This window comes from Eulemur rufifrons, chromosome 21, assembly GCF_041146395.1.
Source record: "Eulemur rufifrons isolate Redbay chromosome 21, OSU_ERuf_1, whole genome shotgun sequence".
NCBI lineage: Eukaryota > Metazoa > Chordata > Mammalia > Primates > Lemuridae > Eulemur > Eulemur rufifrons.
This window is the reverse complement of record NC_091003.1, coordinates 18846680-18858908: the sequence shown is the minus strand read 5'-3', so window position 1 is coordinate 18858908 and position 12229 is coordinate 18846680. Positions and strand designations below refer to the sequence as shown.

The following is a 12229-nucleotide window of genomic DNA, read 5'->3' as shown; positions in this document are numbered from 1 at the left end:
TGTACAAAAACAAATGTCAACAAATGTCTCTCACTTCCTCAGAGACAAGATTCGTGGAGAAAGCTGGGCCTTGAAACTTTACAGTGTAGTAAAAGTTGAAGAAGGGACAGAAAAAGCTCAACTTCAAAAGCCAAGTGTTAGGTCCACAAGTGCAGGAGATTCAAGTGATTTTACATCAACTAAGAGGCAGTTTGGTAAATGGATGGAACAGGCCCAGAAGAGGACCTCCCGTGTGCCGGAGAACACGATGACTTAACTGACCCCAACCCTTGCTGCTGCGAGTTACGGCCTCCACTGACGGACAAGGAGTGCAAGACTCAGCCAGGAACCAGGAGGGTCCCCAGGTGTGCCTGACCCTGCCCAAGAGCTGGCGCCCTGGGCTCCTTGGGACCCAGCTGCCTATGATGACTTTTGCTTTCTTATCCACACAATGAAGATGGTGTCTAAGACCCTCTCAAACAACTCTCTGCTCTTAAACGACTCGCACACTGACTTGTAATTTATCTGTTTACATGTCTGTGTTCCACACTAGAGTGTGCACCACCTTCATCTTGGTCCCTCTAGCAAGCCACGAGTGCTGCGTCCTCAGACTGCTGAATGCACCAATGACAGGCTGTCACCACAAATGCAAACATTGTGTCTGAAATAGAACATTAAGAAACTTACCTCAGAAAACAAACCGAAAAACACCCAAACATAGAACATTACATATTAAATCCATTCACGCAACTGGCTCTCTCTCCTCATGTGAAGCAGCCCTAGAATGTCAGCTGGAACCACAAGAATACAGTTGTTACTCGTACAAAGAACAGTTGACCAGAAATGACACAGTCCTACAGGAGGAGAGGTAAGAAGTAGCCCCAAACCACAATCTTTAAACAATCACAATATCATGGGCAAAATCCTTACTGAGTGCTTTAAAAATACTATGGGTTTCCCTATTTTTCCTTTTAAAAATAATTTTTAAAAACTTCTGAGACTAATAATATATAATCCTTCTTTAGTTTACTGCTAAGCTTTTAAAGACAGAAAATTATTTAAGAAACCAAACATAACAACTTAGTGTGGTATAGGTGCATTTCAAGAATAAGAGTTGCCAATAAAAAATAACAAATGTTTTTTCTTTGTTTTTCCCAGAGTGGTAGGTAGTGCTGCAATTTAGAGAATTCTTGGAAAAGCAGCAGAGAAGTGGGCTGCGGTGTTCCAAACCAGACGTGGCATCAGGGAAACAACCACTCAAGCACACAAGTGGCATTTTGTGATCAAATTTATTTTTTGTTTAAATTTCATTTACTTTGTTTTACTGTAATTTACACAAGAGACTGCCAAGTAAACTAGGTATTTTACATTCACCACACATTCCCTCCAATCTCCACAGTTGTTAGAAAAACATTAAAATCCATGCGCCGGGCTCTCATTTCCATGTGTGCCCAAGCTCCCAATGATACTACAGATGCCAGTGAGAGTTAAGTTCATTAAAAAGAGAGGGCTAGACTCTTTATTTCACAAAATTAGCAATAATCTTCCTCGCACCAAACACTTTGCAGACAATGATGATGCTCTAACAAAACCTATCTTACAACCAGTGCCCAGAGAGTAAACATCAGTCTTTATCCTGAGTACACAAAGGATATATGAAATGTGGGATTTGCTGCTGAGGATAACTGGGTATCACAATGCAGTCGTGACCCTAAGCATCCTTCCTTGTCTGATTCGCTGCAATCGCTCCAGTGGGGACACGGGCCATGTGGGAAACCGAGGGGCAGGGAGGGCAGGACTGGCAGCACATCAGACCGCTGTGAGCTGACTGCAGGGGTTGGCGTGTTGTAGAAGGACCGGGAGGTTAAAAAGGACAGTTTGTGGCCTGAAGGCTTCAACAATATTATTCTGTTCAAGCTTCCAGGACTGACAGGAGAAAAACTGGATTCGGACAGAGAAAGCTTATAAAAATCTTACCTAGCTATTGTTCTTTAAAAAACAAAACAAAACAAAACAAGGTGGCAGCGGCTTCTAACCAGCATCCTCGTGATGCCCATTCAGGATATGTTCTGACGACATCCCACCTGGGAGCGCGACCCGGAGTCAGGTCCCCGGGCCCCTTGGCAGGGCCCCCTCATCGTGCGCAGGCAGGACTCAGCTGCGCCTTAAACTCCTATCTCGAAGGCAGCATCTCCTCCTTGAAGTGTATTTCAACATGGAAAGAGCAAAATGTCATCACTATCTACATTGTATCGTGTGAGCTGTGAGGAACCTCGACCATTTGCATAGTTTCCAAGCTGTTAATCCAGAAAAATCATTTCCAAAACAAGACTCCACGGAAGTGCCATACTTTTAATTTTTCTACATAGCCTACAATATTATTAAGATTAATTTCTTCACGAATTTGTCTAACAGAAGCCTGAATATTATCTAGTGTTTACTATAAATCACAAACCATCATCTCCATTTTTGCTAGGTTTGATATAGAAAAATATTTGAAATTTAAAATATAAAAATCCAATAAAAACCAGACATTTTTTTTTAAAAGGATTTTTCCCTCAGGGCAAATAAGTAAAAACTGGCCTGTAACTTTACTCCTTACTTAATAGATATTGTCAAATTTGGCTACAAGATAATAACTGTCCAGAAATAAATAGTTATAAATACATTCTGAGTTTACATTCCAGATTCACTGGAATACCAAAAAATTTTGAAGAAATTTTTCTGTGGGAGTCTGCTGCTTATAGGACTAAAATAAAAATTTATAAGAGACTGATTTAAAAGAACAGAAAAATAACAAAAGGCTATATATATTGGTCCACAGCTTGACATTTATGAAACATACCAGCTAGTATTACAATGCAGTCAAATTTGTCCATTAATGGTATTACTCTGATACTTATTAAAATCTGTTCCAGGTATATATATTGAAAATATTTTCTTTTGCATTCTTGCTGAAGATAGGTACAGTACTTTGGAGAAATTGTACTAATCCCTTCAGTATGTTTGTATGTACATATATACACAAATATGTGTATCTGGATCTGTAGCTCTACATGCGTTTTATATACAGCTACAGATGCACACACATGTATACACACGTGGCTGGGAACCTGTGCATGTGTGTGTATCATTACAAGCAAACGCTGGGAAACTTCAACACTGTAAGATACTGGTCAGATTCTTCTTCACTCATCACTGGCTGCACTTGTTCCCCTCACTTGACCTTGATTACGTAACTGTAAGAAAAGTGAAAGACAGTGCAAAATGGGTTAAAATACAGAAAGACACAGAAAACGTGAGACAGCAGCCTGTCACACACACTCCCCAGAAAAAATTCTCAACGTAGCAAAACTTTTGGCATAAAATATACCCCAACTACTGCATCTTTAAAAACTTAATCTATTTAAAGAGATTTTAGTCTTACTAATAATGGCGTCACATTTTGTTTTATCAGAGGGGAAAATAAATTAGAAGCAGAATCACAAAATAAATCACAGAAACTTAAGAGAACTTAACAAAAGTAAAAATAAAAAAAAATTTTAATGAACATTGAATTTAAACAAAGAGCTTTAGGGGAATCTTGGAAGAGTTACTTCATTCTTATTTCGTACAACTACTTTTTGTTCGCAACAGAACACTTCATTTATCCTTTCATGTTCGATAATTAAAGAGCAGGTAGCTCATGTAAGGGGGCAGCAAAGAACCACAGTGGAGGGACAGGAGTGTTCTGTCTTGTTCTTTTCTTCAATAAACACTGTAGTTCCATATTAACAAATGACGACAGTATGCTGTTGATATTTGTTTACTCACACTGGTTTCAATATGTGGGGTAGATTCTGATGCCTCGCCCCCAACCCCTGGAAAATCTGTCATCTGGACATATAAATTTGTCTTAGAGAAATAAGACCACTGAAATGTTTTACACTGTAAATTAAAACCACAGTGAATTTACACAGAGTAAAGCTAACTATAAAGATAACTGAAGATTAAACATGAAGGAAGACTTTCTGGTGCACAGAAAAAATTTCAACTAAAATGAATTACTGAGGTTGATCCTTATGGTATGGAATGAAGAATCTTTGTTTGATTTAAAATGCTTTTACATATTTCCTTACTAACCACAATTAACTGGCTATCAAAAAATCAGCCAGCTTCTAGGACAATGCTATGTGATGAACATGCGCATTTAACAGCTGGGCTCTAACCTGTAACACTAACAACCAGCCTGAGATTGCTAAATTAAACCTGTTCCACAGAGAAAATTCTTAAAGAATAACTCAAGTGTTCACTGTCAATTTCTAAAATATTTATCTTTTAAATCCTAAAAATAAAATCACATTTAAGTTAGAGCCTTTGCTTAGAAAGTTAACTACCCATCAGCAAAAAGGTATAGGTTTCGAAACGTCTTTTTACCCAGGTCTTCACTTACACAGTTTGATATTGTCTCTGACCCTACAGGGGACTCATCTAGACATCAGCAGCCGACGTGCCTCGAACGGAACCCTTCTTACGCATCTAAATGTAAAATAAAATTGTGAGCTGCTGAAATCAGACTCTAAATAAGGGGTTAGTAAACAAGGGGAGAAAAAAGGTCTAGAAGAGATTATGAAGTGATGGCTGCCAGTTTATAACTGTTATATACATTAAGAAAGAAGTTCTGAGGCCTCTCTAGTAATCTTGGTTTAAAGAATCTTGCAAAAGGCTATTTTCACACAAGCATAAAAAATGTATATCTATTCTTAAATGTAGAAAAGCTCGCAGACTGATAATATTTAATTGTCAAAGATAGCCAATGGGTAAATAAACTGTTTGCCAATATAATGTGAAAAAATACCACAATAGTCTGGTCTTTATTTTTATGGTCCCTAGACCAGACAGAAAGCCAGACGGTGTGGCCACCTGTGGCTACTTCTGAGACCAGAGTCTCTGAGTGGAGTTCTCTGAAGGAAGTTTACTGAAAAGAGGAAGAGGGAAAGAAGAGCGAGTAAGCACAGAAATAACGTACGGCAAACAATGCAGGACATCAGATGCACCAGAAAGGACAAGCATTCATAACAACAGCCCACGGACAAAAAAACTCAACAAGAAAAATCAAAAAATAAATGCACAGAAAACAAACAAATGCAATAAATACATTTCCAAAACTCAACACATACTCTCACCCTCCACCCCTAGAAGTGCCAGTTGAAAACAAACAGGTATAAGGTTTAACAAAGTACTCCTTCAGCTGCCAAACCTAACCCCGGGGGGCATTCCTCTCGGGCCTAACCTCTCAAGATACTAGTCCTTCTCTCCAGGGCCAAAACACATTTGAAAGAAATCCAATTCTTAAAATATTTGCAAATTAAGAGCATTACAATGTATCAAATTCTAACATCAGGTGTCAGGACCTCAAGAAAAGGGTTCATTCCTGAGTGGTGAAGAGGACTTTCAAACGCTAGGCCTCCTCAGGAGGCGGGTGCTTTCCGGGTAGGGGTTCTGGGCCTGCAGGCACAGTGCTGCCCAGATTCTGAAGATGCTCACAGACCAGCCGTCAGGACTCAGGGCAGCAGCACTGCCACGTGCAATGAAGCACTCCCCAATGACCTACAGTAAAAAGGACTCAGATTAAGATGATCAGCTCTTAATGCTGAAATCTGTCTTAAAATGTTGCTGAAATATTTAACCAAGAAACCATGTACCTTCACCTTGAACCAGTGACAGATTTCTACCAACTTCATGCCACGTGGGCACAAGAATGATGATCCAGTCTAATAAATTGGGCTTCTGTGTAATTACTTGTCTATCTTACACCTTCTTGGGTGCAATTCCCCACTCACAAATGACTGACGCGCATGGAGAAGAGGCTGAGTCTGCAGACCCACTGCCGTAGATGGGTGCAAGCCACCAGATCCACGACAACACTGGGACCACTCCGGAGCAAGAGGTCTCAGTCAAGTTCTGTCCAAGGGCTCAAGCCAGGGAGGGCTTCATTCATCACCCAGCCCATGGTAACGGCTCTTCCTTGTGTGATATCACTTTCTCAGCACAAAAATTAAACTGAGAGAAAGGCTCTTTCCTGAGAGTTTCAGACAACAAAAATAAATGTTTTCTGTTTCTCTTGGTGTCGGTAAATCCTTGTTGGAAATGCCAGTGCTGTATCATAAACTTAGCGTGAGTGAGTATAATCATGCTGCTTCTTTTCCACATTCGGTGGACACCAGCTGCTCGGAGGGGCCGGACGCAGCGCTGGCAGGTCTCTCTAGAGCCTGGAGCCACTGGAGGGAGCAACACCAGGCAAGGCAGGGAAAAGGGACTAAAGCCGAGTAAAGTGGAGTGGGGGTGGGGATGGGGTGCTTGTTAGAGTCAGAAAAAGGCACCCGACTCTTGAGAAAGAAAAAACAGAAGTGGGAGAGAGGCATGAAAAGTAGGAAGTGCCCATGACCTACCCTCACCTGTTTAAATATTTTGCCTGTGGCCAGGCTAAAAACAAGGGGGTGAGGGAGCATCTTCCACCCTTGCTATTTTACCACCCTACTCCCAATTTCCAGAACTCAGAGTCTTGCCATCAGTATGAGAAACTGGGGCCAAAGAGGCTTCCACTGGAGAATCTAGAAACCAAACCCCAATTTATAATGTTGTCTCTATGGGAAAATATGTTCCAAATTTCAAACAATCAACTTAATTTCTGGAACAAAATCCATTCATAAGTTGGAGTCTGTCTGTAGTTTACTTTATGTATAAGATAAGGTTAAAACATTTTATTGCCTTATAAAGAAAATATGTCCTAGTCCTCTCAGAAGGTTTGTATAAAGCTAATTAGAAGCAGATCTGCTGTAATCACCAAAAGTAAGCAATTTTAAACACGGATTCAAACGATGCTATGTGCCAAAGAAACAGATTTCCTTCTGTGCCAAAGAACCTGGTTTGCTGCCATTCTCCTGTGATTAAATGGAGTTCCTGCCTCACACACAGGCATTCGTCAAATAATCACACCTGCAGGGCTTCCAAAACCGGGCCTGCTGGCAGGGCTCGAGATGACCGCATGGAAACCACCAGCGGGCCCTGGACATTCCTTGGGTTCGTTTCTCCCGTGGGGCTTTACTGCCAACTGAAGACATGCGTGGCCCAGGCAAAAACAAAACCAGATACATGTAAGAAGAAGCCAAAGAAGAATCCGTCCCTGGGAGAGAGGAGACGCCCACTGGCTGCAAGGCCTGCTCACCGGTGGCGGGGAAGAGCTGGGGTGGCCTTTAACACTGAAACATGACATGCTGACCTCCTGACTCTGCCTAAAGCTTATGAAGAAATAAGGATCCACTGCTAGTGGGGGAAGGGAAGGAGGCATTTCTGGAATCCGTGACAATACCACTAGCCTTACCTTTCCTACAGAAGAGGGGACTAGGACTTACGTTGCTAACACTTGTAACTTGCTGTGACACAAACTGAGCCAAAGGCAACTTGCTCTACTGTGAACCAGGTACCAGCACAGAGAATTAATGCACGAGAAGGAATACAAAACCACCGGATATTTTACAGTTAACAAATTCTAGATCATGAAAGCTCTAGTCTACCTTCATGAAAGATGCTCAATGAAAGAGAAATCAGAACACGCGAAGGTGTATCAGTGTTTGAGAAACTCCATTTTGAGGAGGATAAACAGATTAAGGGAAAAACTTTTAATACAACTCTTCCTAATTTTAACTCTACACTTACTAAGCATGTACACAGTTTAAGAAAAGGGGAAATTAGAGAACTACCATAGAGCAGAAAGTCTTACTGTTTCTAATTCTTTCTGAGTCTCATCTTCCATCCTCCTAATGTCTTCCATTGTCAGATCGATCCACTTGTCAATCCAACAAAAAAGCTGGCGATGAAAGTTTGTAAATATCCTTTTTTCCTGCTGTTAAAACAAACAAAAAAAAGTAGCTTAGGATGGCAAAAACCTAAGATTAATGACACATTAACCTGATTAACCTATGAAATTTACATGTGCGTGGTTTAAAAAGCCCACTCTATATAGATTAGTGAAAATATTGATTCCGTCCTATTACCATTTTGTATAGCAAAATAAAAAGAAAGGTTTCCCTGTGAAATGGAAAATAATCTCCCCTGGCAAACGTGTCATGATCTAGTAGAAACTAAAAAAAACGTGGTGTGTATGATCTGATCCAACATACTTCTGGCTGGGTCAGATTTATTTTTACCTTTCTCTAAATGTCAATGAGCAAAGGTTAACTAGATTTCTTCTGCTATAAAACTATACATTGTCATTCTTAACCTCCCTGCAATTCAAAGGAATACTGTGAAGTACTGAAAGAAGAGAGTCCTGGGTTCTTTGGAATAAAGACGTTTTATTAAGAATCATTACATACTCTCCATTAACTTTTCTCCACTATATGTTACTGCTACTATATATATAAAACCATGTGTGTAATTACTGGTTTTAATTGCTGAATGATTTAAGTTGTACTCAACTTTCCCAATAGAGAAAAAGTGCACGGAACAGTAAGTACTTCTGGACAATCTTCAACTTTTTAATTTTTTTCCATGAGCAGAAGGGACTTCCATCAATTACATGTGTGACTTCTATTTATTAAAACTGGATTGTTAATCTATTATCATGATCCAAGAGGAAGGAAGGAAGCCAATATTTACAGAGTGCCTACTGTGGGCCAACTGAAAGCAGGCCCGTGAATCATCGAAGTTTCCAGCACTTAAAGATCCTTTTCTTTTAAAATATTATAGCGGCTGTGGTTTAAAAGTAGAAAGGTCACAGTGAAACAGATACAACCAGTTGTGGGAATCTGAGATATAACGGGGGTTCTTTATAATAATAATGGAATAAATATTCACACCACAGGGAAAGTAAATATCGAGGAAATTCCACATGCCCTGTGTATTAATAACCATGTGTATTTATACAACCGCAATTCTCCCCCTTCCTAGACCTAACTGCCCATGTTACTTTCACTTTAATAAAGACCACATAAAAAAGAAGCAATTAGAATTTGGATCCTCAGATTGTGTCACCTTAGTTCAGAGTGTACCTATACTCGGAGAGGACCTCTAAAGAAGACATTTCCTATGAAGGCACAAGGTATGTATGCCATGAGAGACACTGGGGGTGGAGGAGTCCAGCTGAGCCAGGGCAGAGGAGCCCCTCAGCAGGCTGGGCCTGTCCTTCCCTTAAAGCCAGCGCCAGAATGCCAGGTCCCCTCGGGTACAATGCTGTATGTGAAAACGGCTCTCTATGGAAGTGCTGGGCAAACCGCAAGGAAAGCACTTTGAACAAAAAAGCACTGTGCTCTTCTCCAAACAAAGCCCCTTAAAATATCTGGTGGCATCTGTCCTTGCTGTTTCTAAGGATAAAAAGAAGGGCAGAAAATGAATTATGCAGGGACGATAATTTTCATTCATAAAGGAGAAAAAAAAATAAGAAAAAAAAACCAAAACACCCCACTAAGAGCCAGCTCAAATCTTACCCTAAATTTAAGTCACCACATTGTAACAGATTTTACCTTCTGAATGAAGTTTTCTACTTTGCTCTGCAGTCCCCACCACTTGAATTTGATGGTCACCAGCTTATAGGCACACATCTGAGGGCAGTCGGGGCTGTTTGCGAGCTCCTTCTAGATGAGAAAAATTGCAAAGGAGAAGTCATGACTTAAATATTTATGTTTTGATTAAAACTGGCTGTTGTATAATGACATCACAGACATACATGAAAAAATTACAATCTCACGTGTTTAATTCAGATATTTGAAAATTCAAAATCATTTTAGCAGAGGCCGTAACATTCCCCTGGGGCAAACCCTCCTTCCACAGACCAAGTTACTTCCTAGCTCTATAGTTTCATAGGCGCATTGCTCTGCCTCAAATTACATATTCAGATTTCATATTAAATACCAAATTCTATTCGCATCCTGTCAATAGTGAGACTGTTATACGTAAGGGTTCTCCTAATGCCATTATCACACTCCCACCGTGGATGTGGCAAGGCACACTAAAAACTGATGAGAAAGTTCAGTCTTCTTGTGTATCATCTATCAATATTGCCGAGTGGAAGAGCCACGTTTATTAACTGAGACGTTCTCAACAGAAGGGGGGTGTGAAAAGTGAGCAACAGCAGAAACGATCTGTAATTTCAAGTATTCACGGGCAAATCCTATATATATGGACTTTAAATTCCACAGATGATGACACCTCAGTTTAAATGGTGTAGTCAGGAATCAAATCAAGACTTGTTCTGGTAAACAAGGGAAAATAAAATATTTTTTAAAAAAGCCAAGCGACAGACGTGGAGAGACTATCTAGATTAAAAGAGACTAAAGAGATAAAAATGTATCTGCAATTTGCTTTCAAAAGAAGACATAAAAAAGAAGCAATTAGAATTCAGATCCCCAGATTATGTCACTGTAGGTTCAGAGTGTAAAATACAACTCTGAAATTTTAGGTTTAGCCAAAAAATTTAAAAATATATCTTTATGTGAAAAGAAGGAGAGAGGGAGAAGAGGGGAGGGGAAAGCAAATTCAGGTGGTCGTGTTTACTGTTCTAGTCTTTTAGGTTTTTGGTTGGTTCTGAAAATTTCCATTGTAAACACTAGAGTGGGGATTGCAGCCTGTGGCATCAACGACCATGTCTGTGAAACCTATCGATACGAGCTCTGCTGTGGTGAGTTCAATATATTCGCACGTTTCTTCTCAGGAAGGCGTGAGTGGGGGTCAACCAGGAACTGGCAGCACACATCAGGGTTTCCACTATGGGCCCACTCAGTGTACCGGTCCACTTCCAAGGTGATGTACGCAGGAGATCAAAACACTCCAGAGCTGACCCAGAAGACCCTGGGACGGGCTCACGGCCGTGAGCAAACACAGGCATGGTACTGTCTCAGGAGCGCACAGTCCAGTGCAGAAGGCACATACGAAAGCAGAGGCAGACTGCAGGTATGATCTGGGGAAAGGCTCTGTAAGCCCTAAACCCCAACGCTGGTATGCTTGTAAGGTGACGATTTTTTTTAAAAAAAGGCTACATCATCTTAGAACTGTTGTGAGGACTAAGTAAGGCAGTGTATGTTCCATGCTTAGCAGGTGGGACTCAAGGCCTTAACACATACTAGTTCCCCCTCTCCCTTATTCTTTAATGAGAGTCGTATTCACCACTCTGAATCTGCAAGGCAATTTTAAACAAATTTCCTCGTATGAGTGGGAAGTCATGTGCAACACTACGGGGACCCCTTTTATAAGAACTAGATCACTGGGTCAAAGACCAAAGCAGCTTTTCACAAGGACTCTCCCTCCTTCACCACTGTCCTCAGCTTCACATGAGCTCGGACATCACAATACCAGTATTAGTCACACTGTGCACCACCCCTGCCTCTTGTCAGCTTCAACTCATTTGCACATTCCATTTTCAATGAGCTGTGTGTGAGCAAAGGTTCCTTCCATTCAGCCACATAAATTCAAACAATGTTGAATTTCTAGGTCCTCCTCTAAAACTTCAAGATCATTCTTCATTTACGCGATCACAGCACTAGACCACATTTTTTCCCAAATAATGTGCTGTTCCAGTTTCCAGTTAATTCTATGAATATGCTATATGAAAAAATTCTATCTTGGTATTATTAATGGGACTGAAAGTTCTGTAGCACACTACATGACTGATCAACTTTTCTTAGGACATCTATTCTGTAACAACATTTCATCTTCTGAATAATGACCTGATACCTGGGTTAAATCGAGGAGTTAACGCCAGCAAGCATGTAAACAAAAATATTACAGCAAACTGTTCTTCTGCAGGTAAATTCTATGCTAACAGAAGAACCTGGCTAAGTTTAGCTCTATTTTTCCATGATTTTCCTTCCGTAAAACAAGAGTACCAACGTGAAAAGTCAGCATGTGTGTGTTGGTATACATAAACACATCTGCACACCCTACCACACACTTTATGAATAAGTTTAATTCAGTAAATATTAAATGGGCACCATTTACACTTCACTCCATGCTAGGTGTTGTCAGGGGACATAAAGATGGCTGGCAGAGAACCGTGTGATTATGTATATCATGCTGCCCGTGGTGCCAATAATCCGGGAGACGCCCTCCTGTTGTGACGCTGTGGCCCAGGACCAAAATCACCAACTACATACCACCACCTCCTCCTTCCCCTTCAGGCCCCCGCACTTAAGCTGGACTCCTGTACACAGAAGCAGTCAACCAGCCTTCCACGAGACACAGCCAGCTTCTGAGTACCCAGCTTTACTGAAATGAC

The 12229-nt window shown here is 40.7% G+C and overlaps 1 protein-coding gene across 2 annotated transcripts in view; it reads right to left on the bottom strand.

The window, feature by feature from the left end:
- Nucleotides 1–1249: 1249 nt before the first annotated feature.
- Nucleotides 1250–12229, bottom strand: part of PITPNB (phosphatidylinositol transfer protein beta) — a 62504-nt gene continuing 51524 nt past the window's right edge. Inside the window, exons 9-12 of one of the 2 annotated variants that reach the window (XM_069496761.1) lie at nt 9483–9593; nt 7742–7864; nt 4412–4497; nt 1250–3218 (exon numbers count right to left, since the gene is read on the bottom strand). In XM_069496761.1, coding sequence (XP_069352862.1) covers nt 4450–4497; nt 7742–7864; nt 9483–9593 — 282 coding nt within the window. In that variant the 3' untranslated portion in view covers nt 1250–3218; nt 4412–4449. The remainder of the gene's footprint in view (nt 3219–4411; nt 4498–7741; nt 7865–9482; nt 9594–12229) is intronic. The other variant, XM_069496760.1, reaches the window with a different exon arrangement.